Below are 15608 nucleotides of genomic sequence, written 5' to 3' on the forward strand. Positions count from 1 at the left end.
TCAACTTCTGTGCTGCGGTGTGATGAAATGGTTCCCTGCCTAATTTGAAGATGCGTGAGGAGCTGATGTTGGGCAAGTGGAAGGAAGTGTAGGTCGTGAATCTCCAACCAACAAGTAAACCCGGGTTTTTAAAAAAGGTTTGAAGTTCTGCACATAATGAATAACTTATCATTACATACCCCAATACCCAAGCTACACACACACACACACACACACACACACACCCTTCACCGCAACCAACCACCGAAACTAACCCTCATCTCCACCCTTTTAAAAAAAACCACTCAGTCAAATCAAACAGCTCAATCTTGGGGTATCATATTTATATTTCCGCTTCACTGTCTATCCCTGACTGAATTCCCTTATATACTTTCCTTCCCCTTCTCACACACACAACAAACAAACAAACATATCCATCCCACAAACCCCTCCCCCCCCCCCCACCACCACCATCATCATTATCATCATCATCAGTCCTCATTTTCCCTCCAAACCACACACACTCAATGAATCAATCTATTCCTCCCCTCCCCTCCCCTCCCCATACATACCACCTAACCTCAACCCCCCAACGCATTAAAATACTACAAAATAATACAATTCTTCTTGTTGAACCCCCAAAACCCCATTCTTTTGATCGCCTGGCCTGCCCATCCACTGATAGAGAAGAAGATCGAAAAAACCGTAAACGCCTTGCTTGATTGAAAAACAACAACACCATCCTAACGTGATGATGTGAATGCAGAAATGAAACCCTCTGGATGCTACTTCTTATTTTTTCGGGGGGTGAAAAATGCGCAAAACCACTCGATGGGGCGATTGGCGGGTGGTGGTAAACGGCGGAAAAAGACCAACCATCCGATGGTTGTCATGACCATTCGAAGTGCTGTGATCAAGTGTGTCCGCCTGCCAATCCCTCGCCCCAACAAACAGCCCTACTCCCCCCGTCCCAACTCCTCTTGCTCCCAGACCCTTGCGCATTTCCCTTCCCCAAATAAGAGGTCAACAAGACCACTCTCCCCCTCCCCACTACCCACTAGTTCCTGCTTATCCCGCCCCCCTCCTCCCACCAGAAATCCCCATGCGTCGTCCTGCTCCTAACCAGAAAAAAAAATCATCAACAACCCCCCCAAAGGCACTACCTCTGCCCCCCAGCCGGAGGAGGAGGGGAAGCCTGACTAGGCGTAGCCCTAACCTTCAACTTGATAACACTCTTCTTCTTCACCGGCGGGGTCTCAACACTCCCACTCCCATTCCCTGACGACGTCTTCGCAACAGGAGCGTGATGCTGCGGCGCCCCACTAGGCAAAGGCTTCCTCTGCTTCGGCGCAGCACTCAGCAACCCCGGCGTCCCCGTCCTCATCCCCGGGGCAGGACTAGCCCTCGACGAACTCGTCGGCGCCGGGCTCCCCCTGCTCAGCAAAATCGGCGTCGACCCACGACCGCCCACCGTAGGGGTACGACCACGCACAGACGACGACGAATGAGCAGAAGACGACACCTTATGAAGTCCGCTACCACCTCCACCACCACCACCACCACTGCTGCTGCTGCCAACTCCACCAAGGATTGCAGGGCGCTTAGCCACGATCGTTGAGGAGAAGGACAAGGCTTGTCCTGATCCTGAGGATGATGGTTTGTTGTTGTTGTTGTTGGCGGCCGCAGCCGCAGCCGCAGCCTTGACTTCCCGCATTTGCCGTTTTGTCTTTTCGGGAAGTCGATCCCACTGTGTGAACGGAAACGTGACGATTTTGCTTGGCTTGCCATTCTCGGTCTTGATCTTCTTTGGTCGGACAAGGTCGTCGGCTTCGTCGCTCTTGCGCTTCTTGGCCGAAGGCTTGGGGCGCTTCTCGGCGGGAGGTTTGGCACCGTTTGTGGCTGGCTTTGGAGCAGCAGACGACGGAGCAGGTGGTGGTGTGGCCTTCCTTGGGGTAGACGGGTTGCCGAGGAGAACAGAAACACGCTGGACCGCGATAGAGTCGGAAACGACTGGGGCCGACGGGCGTGGTGTGGCTGGGGTATTAACCACTTGAGCCATAGCGGCACGAGGCATGACCGCAATAGAGTCGCTTGGTACGCTGGGCAGGGTGGGCGGACCCGGAGTACCAGGTCTACTAGCGGAAGGTCCACTGAAGGAAGGTTGTCTACTGACAGAGGCACCGCTGAAAGAAGGCTTCGTACTAAGTTTGATCTTCTTGGGTTCTGGTGGTTTGATGACTGGCTCGGGTGGCGGAGGAGGTGGGGGTTCAAGGACAAGCTTCTGTCGAGGCTCGGTGCGGTATTCGGTCGTGAAGCGAATGATGCATTGTTTCTTGGTGACCCGAGAGGGATCAGGTCGGCCATTAAGCAACGGAGGAGCATTGATCTCGCGCGTAGCTTTCCAGACCTTGGGATACTTAAAAGTCAAAAGGAGGTTATCCTCCGGCTCGAACATGGCAAAGCAAAGATCTAGAAGGTTGAACTTCTCCTTGGCACTGATCCATGTAGAGTTGACAGCCTTCCAGACAACCAGCTGCAGGTCCTCGTTCCCCTTGAGTTCCTCTTTGAGAGCGGCGAGGGCATTCTGAATACTCTGGTTGCGGTTGGCATCAAGCTTTCTCTGCTGAATTTCGGTCTCGCCCTGCTCGATGACAAAACCGTCGTCCTCGACGATGGCCTGTTGTTGGTCGACCTGCTGGGCCTTGCTCTCACCGAGGGCAATGGCGGCCATACCCTTGCAGAGAACCTTGAACAACCGGTCTCGGACAAACGGCGAGGGGTCTGTCGAGACGCTGGATAGCAACAGCTTCATTATGGCCGGTTTGGACAGCAGACCGAGCTCAACAAGGCACTCGAAAGCCTTGATGCGGACGAGGTCGATGTTGTCATCTTGCAGATACTGAATGAACTCGAGCGGGGCGACCGGGATAACCTTGGCCTTCATGAGTCGCATCTTGCACTCCAGAGCGGCGGTCGTCCAGATGTTCTGATAGGATGAGGTCCACTCGTCCATACGGCGATACTTGTCGATTTCCTCAATCGTCTTCTCGATGAAGCGCTTGAACTCCGCGTCCGCTTCATCGTGAACGTTCAACGATGACAGCAGATCACGATCGCCATCGACCTTCTTAGGGATCAAGGACGTAGTCAGGGCTTGTAGTAGACACGCCACATAGGGATGATCCGAGTAGTCGTTCTCAGAATTGTCGTTGAAGAGGAGCAAGTCGAGCAAAAAGTTCCGCGCGTCCTTTGAGCACCGGCCGTTCTCCCTCGTCTTCGCAATGGCCGAGACCATAGCACACTGGACGTGATACTGCGCCTTGTCGCTGAAATCATTCGGCATAGGCGGGAAGGTAACCGCCCCGTTCTTCCCGACCATGCGGTCGCAAAAGAAGTGCCGGAAGATCAAGATCAAGTGAGCCTTGCCGATGTAGTTCAGCTCCGGATCAGCCATCTTTGGAAGATCCTCGATGGCCATGCAGCGTATCCCGTAGTAATACCGACGGTCCATAGCCGTCCGAGTCTCAATTGTAGAGACAACACCGCTGGGCCTCGAAGCTCTGCGGAGGTAGAGCATTGAATCCTGCTGGGCGACCACATCTCTGTCCTGCTGCAGCTGAGCAACAATCATGTACGGAGGCATGTCCGTCTTCATGGAACAGAGCCACTCAAAGTTGCAGTCCAGTCTGATCCACTCATAGGATTCCTGATCCATCTGAGCCTGTGTAGCTTGCGACCAGTCCTGAAGGCCCCAGTCTTGCACATCCTTTTCCGTCTGGAGGACGTCGCCGAGAGCATTGTAATAAACAACGTCATCCTCCTGGAGGTCCTTGTCGGCAGCTGAGTTGGCCGCAGCTGCCGCAGTGGCTTTCTTGGTACGCTTCATCCGCTTGTACTTGGTGTTGTAGGCGATCTGCCAGTTGGTGGAGACCTTGTCCTTATCAGAGATGGCCATATAGTGCTCATATGGAGTACCATCGGCCTCTTGAATCCGCACGGAAAACGGTCCAGTGAAATGCTTGGGAACCGATCCAGCCCACACATCATGCCTCAACTCCACCAGCTCGCGGTAGAAATCTTCTTTGGTGATCTCCTTGGCGGTATCTTTGCTCTGCCTCTGTTCAACGGTGATATCAACATTCAGGTTCTTCTTGTTGAACTTCTGCTTAATATCGAGCTTGGGACAGCCGGCGCTGTGGATCCACTGGGCCCAGAGCTCGTCAGGCCGGTACGTGCTCATCTTTTCACAAGCTGTCCGGAACGGCTCGGCAGACAACCATGTAGTCTCATTCCTGGTGTCAATGTTCGCCGTGGAAACGATCTTGGAGATCACACGGACGATGCCTGTCGATCCTGTCATCTTGGACATCCGTTGATCGAGGATGAAGAGAACCAACGGAGCTTTGAGGGCCATGAACTCTTGTTCAAAGTCGCCAATGTGAAGGTGCTCGCCAAGATCGTGGAGCGAAGGGCGACTAACATCTTGCTCCACCAACTTGTCGGACAGCGTCTTCATGTGAAACCGATACCAGTTATTACCGCATATCGTTTTCATGAAAAGGTCCGTCATGAACCATTGGATGCCGATGATCAACCAGTAGTCCGAACGCCGGTTTGGGACGATGTAAACTCCAAAGTACTGGCTAGCCAGAGCATGGACCAGCTTCCGAGTAACTTCAGTCTCCACCTCAATGATGTCCTCGGGATAGAGAAGTCGTGTGCTGCAGAGCGATATTGAGGTTCCTGAGACCGTGTCTTGAACCATGTCCTCCACAAAGACGACCTTGTAACTATCGAATGGATAGCGTCCAAACTCGGGCGCAAAGTAGTCAGCCGCAGCCACGATAGGCTGGCAGGTATGAAGAACCTCTTCAGCGCGGCCTGGGAGACAGTATCCGTGAATCTTGGCCGCGTTGGCTCCAAGCTTCTCGTCTGCCTCTTCCGTTCTGAACTCGGACCAAAGCTGGATGTGCTCAAACGGCCCGATGGCAAAGGCGATGTGCTGGGCGGCCGCTATCGAGGACTCAAAGGTCATAATCTTCTTCTTGTCATCCAGAGGATCAATCTGCTCGCCCGTAAGATTGCCAGAGCAGACTACGGTCATCTCCAGCATCTTGTCCTCCTCGAGCAGCCTGGAAGCTGGTGGTGGCGGCGCCGGATCTTCCCCTTGTTTTCTCTTCCTGCTGCCATTCGAGACCAGACTCGTTGATGGTTGAGGGAGGGCAGCTGACTGCTCAAAGACATCACCCAAAGTTCGCGGGCACTTGATGGACAACTCCCAAGGATGTCTCGACCCCGGGTCATCCACGCATGGGAAGATGCAGGAAACAGCGCCAGGCTCCAGAGAGTGTCGGGTATAGACATGCGGATATCTCTTGTCTCCCTCGTCGACGCCGACGAAATGCAGGCCATCCCGGATATTTTTCGAACGGAAAGGTATAGCGATCTTATAACTATGAGCCTCAGACTGCTCCATTCCCGAAGCGGCTGCCTCGTTCTTTGCCCGTGCGAGCTCGGGCATTTGTCGGGCTTTGGCGGGCGGCTCCGACAGATATTCGCGTTTCAACGACACCTTGAGGGATCCATCGGCGGGGACGCAACATGGCAAAGCAGTCCGGTCGCTGTTTGGGACCTCGGGTCTCTTCAGCGGTCGCAGAGGCTGCATTCGCCGTGACATGATGTGGTGTTGTGGGGCGCCGATTTGGTACTCGCAAGGAACCTGCATGAGGTCGTAGGGGTCTGAATATGATGCCTTGGTTTTGAAGCCATTAACGGTGATATTGTCGATATCAATATCACACTGACGAGCATCCAGCTGAATTTCTTCGAGGTCCGGCTCGATAGGGAAGATGACCATCGTAGATACTCCATGGACACTCTTGTTCTGGAGATCGACCTCGATCGCAACGTGCTGCTTGAGCACGACAAATGGGAGAGCCGCAACTGGTGGTGGTGGCAGATCGTCTCCTCCAAGTGTGAGGTCGCCCGCGGCGCCGTTTTCAACCGTGAGAGACATGGCGGGCTGCGAAATGCGATCGGATCGTGATGAAAGGTTGAGAAATCGATTCCGAGTTGAAATGCGGATGCAGTCGCGAGTCGTGGAAGGTGGGCGAGTGTTAGCACTGCCTGCGAGAGAAAACTGTGATTGAACAGGTCGGCCTCTCAAGGCTCGCGGAGATGGGACCTGTTCAGTCGGTCATGGCAGTTCGTCAGTGTGCCACGTATGGAAGAGTGACGGCCGTAAAACGGGAGGATAGTGGCTTCGCTCGATGGATGATGGATGGTAGTCTCGTTGGCTGGATTGAGATGCACACGCGAGAGAAACCGGTGTTGGCAATGGTTTGGCGACAAAACCGGGAGCTTGAAAATTGACTGTTGTGGCGGGGAGGGAGAGAGAGCGAGAGGCGTCGTCGGTGTTGCAAAGCCAAAATTCAGAGCAGCAGCTCGCGGTTTGCGGTTTTGCGAAATGCGCCGGCGCCCCGCAACAGGGCAAGCAGTTAGTTGTTCGCCAGGCAGCACAGTGTCAGAGGTGAGGCTACAGTATCCAGTAGCAGCGCAGGCAGAACGAGTGATGGAATGGCACGGCGGAGGGTTCGCCGGGGATTGCTGCCGTCGTGGTTGACGCGATCGAGAGCCAGGCCTTGGCCCAGATGCGGAAATGGTCCCAACTCCGCTAAGCTTCAGTGGAATACTGATTACCTGCCGAAGTTTTGCCGGGGCATCTCTGATAAGATAAGCCGATAAGAGCTCCAGACTGATGTCATTGTTCACAACATCAACAATTCACTTTTCAACATTATATATTTCATTGCTTGTTGGCTTACTGCGATAACTAATGTAGCTTCGTTATTTACGAGGGCCATTTTATTCTTAACCACATTGCTTCACATTTTCCCGAGCATGGATCATAGAGTCTACAGCTAATATAAACTTTGAGAGGCAGTGACAACACTACATCCCTTGTTGATCCGGCCTCTCAAACATCGCTGGAGAATAGGCTCGAAGATCACAGGTGACGAAGGTAATGAGATTATATGAGGTTACTCATTTGATCAACAGCAAGGCAGCTGATCGCCAAGTGGTTTTTATGACAAGGCTGCTACAATGTTCGACACCAACAGCAACACAACTTGCACAGTATGATGGCTCAATCAGTCGTTGGGAATGGAACAGACGGAGAGAACCCAAGATATTCGTCCAAGTAGTAAAGATGTCAAACAGAACAAAGTATGGCAAACATCTTCCTGAGTTCTTGCTAATCAGCCCACGACACCTCTTGCAACCCAGTTTCGATCCAGGTGCCAGAATCTTCAAAGCCAGAATTTCTGCGCCGGCTGATTACCCAAACACTAAACCTACACCTCACCTCCTCACTTGCGGTGAGGCATCAAACCCAGATCCCAACTCCAGCCTGGTGCCGAGAGACAGCCTCACCGTCTGCCCACCAAGTCCAGACCTCACCTTTGCCATCTTTGCGGTGAAGGAATTCTCAAAATCAGACTTCTAGTCCCGTTTCATCCTCACCCCTCAAAAAATTGTGACGAAAAAAACCCACGATAGGACTCCAACAACAGCCTCAACCCGGTGCCACCTCACAAACCCCCACCACACCTTCCCCATTCAGACACAAACGAGACTTCCCATACCCGGTAGTATAGTTCATGTCTGTCTGCGTGTTCCTACATATGCAGGTTCAGTGAGTCACCGCCCCCCTCTCCCCATGTAAATATTCCTGCCCAATACTATCTCCCAAGCAAATGCCGATGAAACGAAACATTTTCATCCACTTCATGACTCCTCTGGCCCGATCGTCCGGAGAAACAAAGCAACTGAAACGGTGAAACATGCAGCTAGCTTTCACCTGCAGGAAACAAAACTGGATCTAGAAGCACAAGATCTCTCTCCGCCTTTATGACTCTTATTCTTCTGCATGTCGATGTGTTGGGCTGGTTAGGAAAGTCTTGGGGTAGGTTGTGGGTGACTGATAGCCAATCGACGGACCGAAACACGAACTTGACAGGTGAATGGCACGTGGTTGTGGCATTTTCAGAGAAATGATTGGCTGTATTCTTGCAGCGTGGTGACAGGGGAAAAGGAACGAATCGGGACGAGGGGCAGAATCGCGAGCCATACACGACCGGGCCGCAACGGGAACGCCAGAAGATCGCGAGGTCACGGGATCTCGTGGAGCAAGAGAAACAAAGTTGCTCGGAAAGATGACATTATTCCCGGGTAATTCTCGTCTAGGGAACTCGTAAGCCGGGAAAGTCGGGGAGAAGGCTAGTACGTATAAGCGCCCGGTGAGGCGGTGCAAATGGACCCTACGTCAGATTCAAGCAGAACCGTTGACAAGAAGCAGGAGTTGAAATCGGAGACCGGAAAGGCAAACATGAGAAACTCCGGGGTCGGAGATTCGGTCTGGCGTTCTGGCGGCTACTGAAAATCTTCAGCCATCTCAAACTGCTTGAACTGCTGCGGCCGCCGAAGGAGGAGGGGGAAAGCTGATCTGATTGACTGCGGCGGCTGTTCACGAAGCACAGCTTAACAAGCCTTTGCTTGGTAATGTTAGCGCTGGCAGCGGTGGCACAGCAGATTGTGCTAACAGATCGTCGTAATACTCTGCCGGATGTTACACGCGGGCGGAAGCGGGAAGATGGGCGGTTGTGGGCGCTTACAATGTCAAGCGTCAAGCGAGCTGGGCGGATCTCTCCGGGCGGCTATTTCATAGACCCAAGTCCCAGGGAGCAAAGACCGATATTGGTCTCATATCCGCAACCGCTCAACGGGCTACTACATCGGACGCTCATAAGACAGAGCAATCTCAGCAGGCGCTCGCTTCTCTAGTGAGATTTGCGTCCAGGGAGACCCAGGACAAGACCATGACCGAAGCTTGAGGAAGAAAAGGGAGATCTAGATCCGCAAATGCAAGCATGGGTAAACTCTATTCCCAAAATTAGTACATACAAAAAAAATCATGAGGCCAGACCATGAGAATTGTGAGGCGGGCGTGATGCCCAAGGGTTCAAGGGTTAGAAGTGAAGCCATGTCCGGATGCCCAATATCATGTGTTGGCCGAATCCAGAGTGCAGTTGATATGAAGTCAAGTGCGGGGTTGTATGCTCGACGTTGTATGAATGAATTCTCCGAGGAAAGCCACAGGCGTGGCTGACCAGTTCTAGATGGCATCCCCCGCTCTGCAGCCCCGGATTTGTTCTCGTCTGGCCATCGCCATATCAGATGTTTGTCGCGATGGATGGCCGTGTCGTGGTTCGAGTCGCCAAAAACCGCGAAGAGCGTGGGTGGATGGTGGGACGGTGGTACGTACCGTGAAAAGAAAAGCGCGGCGGCAGCGTGTCGTCGAATGGCAGCTCAGAACCAGGAACGCTGGATGTTCCCCACAGCGAACGATTGGCGCCCGGCAGCTGGCCAGATGGACCGTTGCGCAAGCTCCAATGCAAGACTATGTGTCTAAATTTGAATGACTCATAGACGCTGCATGAAGGAGCTCTCGGACCTATCAGAGGCGTGGTCTTGCATCTTCAAGTCGTTTTTCAAAAGAAAATGTTCGGGGTCTTGTTCGCTGTTTATGAGGGGAAAGAACTGAGGTTGAGAGAAGCTCTGCTGTGGGGGAGAAATGCGGGAGTTGGTGGAGAGCTTTGGGGGAGGAACGGGGAGCTTGGGCTACCAGAAACCTCTTTGTCCGTTCGAGGTCTGAATCTCGCACTGGTTCCGACATGTGCCAGACAGCGCAAAAGGGGCCGTGCGACAAAATCACAAATCTAGCGCGGCACCAAGCCATTGTTTCCAGCGATCTCTGCTCTTTGTGTGGTGGCCATCTGATATTGAAGAGCCGCCGAGCACGGGCCACTCCCGGGTACGTACCTTGTCTAGAGACGAGAACCTCAACACCCAACCTCTAACGTGGCTGCTTTCCTCCCTCCACTACGAATCCGCTACTGCCCGGCAGACGTTGAGTGACATGATCGTTCCGGGTCGACGCCATCGCTCTCCGCGTTTCAGGTTTATTTTCATCCACTGGGAAAGCAGGGCTACCTCTGTCTGCAGCTGTGTAGGGCATGTTTGCATGTACATCCCACTTGGGAGAAGTGGAAGACACTTGACAGCAGCCCTGCCCTTTCTGGCGGCGTGGGATTGCCGTCCTGTCCGCTCCTGGCTTGGATCGCTTCGCGGTACACGCCCTACACGCCTACCACGTCCCACACGCCCTACACACCCGCGCCCATCTCCAGATATCGCGCCCCCAGCCAGTCCCTGTGGACCTACCGGGCTGGTGCATCATGGGCCCGCTCCAGCCGGCCACCCATGGCCTATGATCCCCCGGTTCTGATGTTCTGATCTTGCGACGAGGATAAGTATCCTCTTTTTCCCACCTCTCGTTTCTCATGTTTCCATTTCCAGTATCAGACATCACCAGTCTTCCATCATCTTTCCTTTGAAACAAAGGGCTTCTCTGGAGAGCTCGGCTTGAAGCCATCCCATCTCTTTCTGTCAACTCATACACACAACGGAGCCGGACTCCACATCGACAACTACACTAATTTTAGTAATCAACCTCCCCCAGGCAGTCACCATGGCCTCGTAAGTAAACAACAGTCGAAGTAAACAGAGGCGATCTTGGCGGCTAACATTTCTTGCCATCAATCAGTCTTGGAGAAGTCACCTTTGACTTCACATTCCCATGTGATCCTTCAACGCCTCCCAGCTTCACCTTTGACCCATCTCTTTTGGAGATCCCCTACAACCAAGGTCATGCTCGCTCCAGCTCACTTTCATCCATCTACTCTTTCGAGTCCACACCATCAGAGCCCGTCTCGGCACCCAGCACCCGCCGGACCACCCCAGCCCGGTCTCCCATCCGGACTCATGGGCCTCTTCTCCTGCCCAAGATCCGCAGCCAGGATCAAGCCATCGGCCCTTCCGCTGCTGCCCCGGCTGCCAAGCGCCAAAGGACATCACCAACCCCAGCTGCCCCCAACAAGAGCGCCTACCGCCCAACACACGCCCGCAGCTACACCAGCCCAGAGGCCATCTCCTTCACCAGCTCGGTCTCTTTCACAGATGAGAGCAACCCAGCACCTCTTCTCTGCTCCCCCGTGAGCTTTGCCCACGATTCCGCCGCAAACCACTCCCGGAGAGCATCTTCCTGCAGCGTCGAAAACATCAGCTTCCCCAGCCAGGTCACATCATACCGCCCCATGCCCACATACGTGCCCGCCAGACGCACCAGCACAAGCCCCACACCGCCACCCCAACCCCAACCCCAGACCCATCTCTCCCAACCCGAACAGTACAACCTCTACCAACAATATATCCCAAGAGCGCCATCACCATTGGCCGCTGCCGCCCCCATCGTCCCAGACATGACCCCCTCCACAACCCTCTACTCCTACCTCACCTCCTCCAACCCAGCCCCATCCCTCGTCAGGAGCATCTCCTTCCCCCTCCGTGACCCGAACATCAAGCACTTTTGGTGGGACGTCCGCCAGATCAGACCATGGACCAACTTCACCGCCCAGAGCCTCCTGTCTCTCCCCGGCGCGGAGTCGTGCCTTTCCACCCCGCTCTCAGCGGCTCTGCTGCCCAGCATTTCCGCCGGCGGGCAGAGACACCCCGAGACGGAGGCGGCGCTTCACGGGATCTACGCGGGGTATTACCTCCCCAAGCTGAACAATGCCCTCGCGCTGTCGTCAACACAGCCGGTGCAGCTGTCGGTGCCGAAGAAGGCTGCTGCTGGGATGAACACGGAGTGCATGTTTGTGGGCAACGTCCCCGGCGACGAGGCCAGCGCGGCGGCGATCTTCGGGGGCAAGCCGATGGCGAGGGTGGTGGGGATTGTCAAGAGCTTTGATCGGTTCAATACCGGGATGAGGGTGGAGGGGAATGTGAAGAGGGTGGAGTACCTCCGCGGTCTTGCGCATCTGCATCATGCGATGAGGGAGCACGGGTGTAGGTATGGGTTTATTCTGACCGAGATTGAGCTTGTGGTTGTGAGGAATGGGGGGGAGAGGACGCCGCATTTTGGGTTTTTGGAGGTGACGAGTGTGCAGCTGAACAAGACTGACGATCTGGAGGGGCCGGTGGAGGCGGAGAATGCGGAGATGACGGCTTGTTTGGCGCTTTGGGGGTTGTGCATGCTGGCTGGGGATGGGGCGATGCCGGGGGAGGCGCATTGGAAGAGCGAGATCGGGGCGCCGGCGGAGGGGACGAGGAGGAAGGCTTTGGAGAGGGATGGGTGGATGCCGCAGCCGCAGTTGGCGGAGAAGAGGGAGGCGAAGAGGAGTAGGGGGTGGGTTTGGCCTGAGGATGCGGTGGGCAGGAAGGAGTTGGGGAAGAGGGGGGTTAGGTATGGGGGTTGTTAGTTAGATTGCATGGCTGGTTCATGATGAAGGGTCTGTGACTCTGGTGAAGAAAAAAAAAGAATAGTGAGACTCATGACTGACGACTGGTTTCGGGTGGGTCATGGGGACTCGAGGATTGGAGTTTTGGATATGGGAGTGGGCATTTGGGTACATTTTTGATAGTTAATACAAAGTTCAGATGATCAACACCTTTGACGTTGACTTTCTGTGATATTGTGCGCCTCTTCATCCCAGCAATCCACCATCAACCCTCTCCAACCCAACCTCTTCTCCCAAAGTCCCATCAACACCCATTGTCCCAAATCCACAGTAAAGCCCTCCAACCCATCACCAAAATACCCCACCGACACTCCCCGTTGCTTTTACGTCTCCATCCTAGACTTGAGATAGCGATGTAAGCTGGTTCGAGGTTTCGCCTCTGCTTCTCTGTCAGTGTGGTAAGCAGTTCATTCAATAGGAGACACCGCCTGCTGGCGATGATGGGTAAGCTTAGATGGTTGGGAATGCCGCGCGGCCGGGCCGTGATTAGTAAGGAGTCCCTCGTAGGATAGTTTATATTCCGACTACTGCTGGGGCTGAGATGGATGGGAGGTGACAGGGGGGAAGCGGGTGGTTTATCTTTGTATGGCTAAACAGATCTATCTTGTTGATGAAGATTACGACGGCTCATTTGGACATTGTTGTTACCTTTTCTGTGGGTTATCTGGGAATTGAAAAGCTAGCTAGAGGAGTTTGTGATGTGTTTGGATGTACTCATGTATGATGAAGTTGACAACTTTGGTGGAACTGGCCTTGATTGGATAATATTGGTGTTTGAGTTGTGGCACTTGGACGCAGTGCTTGGGCTCAATATTTGGGTTGTGGGTTGGGTGTATCAGTCGATGAATGGGGTGTTTGTGTGTAGTTGTCTTTGGTAAATCTGGTTTTATACTATCAGCATGTGGGCCCATGAAGGTCGGAACCTCTTAGATCGGAACAGCTTCCGTAACCGCTACCGGGCCGGGGCTCATAATGGGATCCGCCACGGAACCTCCGTGCCAAGCCGGACTGGATTTCGGAATGCTTCTCAAGCCCTGCCGGGCAGAAAAGAGGGTTAGGGTTAATACAATGGCTGACAAATTACCCCCTCTTTGCCCCACTGCAATCTTGGCTCCAGAGCTGCGCCTTCGTGATGGACCTTCTCCTTTTCTCAACAGTCGCCAGTGCGTCAGGTGCATGCTCGGAGGGCACAAATCACTGAACAGGAAGCTTGCCATTGGCACTCTTATCCATTGTTTTGCCAATGGAATCGACTGACTGAATGGGTAGAGTGAAGTGGGGCTGCGTTAGTCGCATCTGCACTGCGCTGTGCTGTCGCAGTTGAGGGCGCTGTGGTGGCTGCGACAATCCAAACCATAGATAGGGTGGTTAACCTCTGGGACAATAACCCAAAATAAAACCGTAGCTATAGAAAAATAAAAGAAACAATATTGTGGCTTCATTTTTGAAAACACCAGTCGGTCGCACGCCCTCAGAAGCAGCCTTCTTTGCTAGGTATTGTCCAGCCAGAACTGGATTGAAACCACACCATCAACCCCCAGGTCGACGAGTGGTCACAGCACAGCGAGCGGCCCCAAAACTCGCAGCAACGCTCTTCGGTGCCAAGCGACCTTTTCAATTCCCAACTTCAGTCAGCGACAGTTGCGACTTGATATCGGCAGCAGGAGCATGTGCAGCGGACCATGACAGACACGCTGCACAATGGCCATGACATCCTCTGCGACCCGCTCCAAACGAACCGAGGGTCTCCATGCCACCATCTCGCACCCCAAGTTGCTCTCCAGCAGCAGCGCTGACTATCGCCGCCCTGTCGCGACCGCCATGCCGAAGCAGAACAGCAAACAATTCCCGCTCAGCCCGACTCGCGCCTATGGAAAGCGACATCTCGACCTCTCGTCTGGCAATTGCGATGCCGTCATACCAAAGAAGGCCAGGATTGCCGTAGAGATCCCGGCGAGGCCCTCGTCGTACCACGCCCGAGTTGCGAAAGAATCGGCCGACGCGCCACCATTGCCGCTGCCCACCAAACCCACTGTCGCGGCGGCGGCACCACCACCACCCCAACCCCGATCTGCGATACCGACACGAGCCCCGCCGGCGCAACCCGCGACAGCAAACAATGCCGAGAAACACCCTACTAGCCTCACAAAACATCAGGAAAAGGTCGTCAATGGGCTCAAGCATGAGCTCAGCAGACTGCAGCCGAACACGGAGGACACAACGAGCACCACCCAAAGCCAGGGTCGCAAGTTGAGGTCACAAGAAGCCACTCGTTTCAAGAGTGAGCTCTCTGCTTATTTTCCCGAGTACGATGAGGTCATTGGCAACGACCAGAAAAAAGAGTGTGAGTTTATCTTGCATATTGTCATCTCCATTCAACTGCTAACCCGTTCGCGTCCTTTAGACTCGTTGAATCTCGAGACTCCAGTCGCCGTAGTATCCGATACCGCACCTCCTCCCTCTGCCTGGGCTTCCAAACCTCCAACCTTCCCAGTCGAGAGCTGGGGCGATAAGTTGTACACCGACCTCCACGACTGCCAACGAATTGACTTTGCATTCCTCGCAAAGCAATCCAAGCCACTTGATCCCTCACAGCACCAAGCAGACCCCTTGCCCGATAGTTATTACGAACCAATCCATAAAAAAGAAGAAAAGCAAGAGCGCTCGGTACGAAATACCGAAAAGATTCGTGCCCAACATGAACGAGACCAAGTCATCCGCCTCCTGGACGGCCTCCAAGGCCCAGACTGGCTCAGAATCATGGGTGTGAGCGGCATCACCGAATCCAAAAAGAAAACCTTCGAGCCTGCGAGAGAGTATTTCGTCAAGGGTTGCGAATCCATCCTGGATAAGTTCCGGCGATGGACGGCGGAGGAGAAGAGAAGGAAGCGGGAGAAGGAAAGGAAAGCGAAATACCTGGCCGACAGGGAGACTGCCACGAGTGAGGAGAAGGATCTTGAGCCCTCTGCTGGGTCCAGCCGTGCCACGTCTACAAGTCATGAGGAGAAGCATACGAAGAAGAAGAGGAAGAGAGAAGTGGTGGTTCCGGATAGCGAGGATGACGCTATGGGTGATGATGAGCTGGATGGTGAACCACCAGATGATGCTGAGGAGAGTGACGTTGATGCTTCTGTCGCTAAACAGCTTCGAGAAGAGGCTCTTGCGGCGGCTGCTAAGAAGTCGTCTTTGAATTCTAAGCCGCCACCGAAA

The 15608-nt window shown here is 54.0% G+C and overlaps 3 protein-coding genes across 3 annotated transcripts; 2 read left to right on the forward strand and 1 right to left on the reverse strand.

Annotated features, from left to right (window-relative positions):
- Positions 1-1138: 1138 nt before the first annotated feature.
- PODANS_1_10070 (uncharacterized protein) lies at positions 1139-5995 on the reverse strand (the record flags this gene model as incomplete). The annotated part of the gene is made up of 1 exon (XM_001908635.1): positions 1139-5995. The coding sequence occupies one exon, from the start codon at positions 5993-5995 to the stop codon at positions 1139-1141; it is 4857 nt and encodes a 1618-aa protein (XP_001908670.1).
- A 4575-nt stretch (positions 5996-10570) lies between these two features.
- Positions 10571-12359, forward strand: PODANS_1_10080 (uncharacterized protein; the record flags this gene model as incomplete). The annotated part of the gene is made up of 2 exons (XM_001908636.1): positions 10571-10578; positions 10646-12359. The coding sequence occupies 2 exons, from the start codon at positions 10571-10573 to the stop codon at positions 12357-12359; spliced, it is 1722 nt and encodes a 573-aa protein (XP_001908671.1).
- Positions 12360-14099: 1740 nt separating this feature from the next.
- On the forward strand, positions 14100-15608 carry PODANS_1_10090 (uncharacterized protein; the record flags this gene model as incomplete). The annotated part of the gene is made up of 1 exon (XM_001908637.1): positions 14100-15608. A coding segment is annotated over one exon (1509 nt), but the record flags the coding sequence as incomplete, so codon positions are not given.

Source organism: Podospora anserina, chromosome 1, assembly GCF_000226545.1.
Source record: "Podospora anserina S mat+ genomic DNA chromosome 1, supercontig 2".
NCBI lineage: Eukaryota > Fungi > Ascomycota > Sordariomycetes > Sordariales > Podosporaceae > Podospora > Podospora anserina.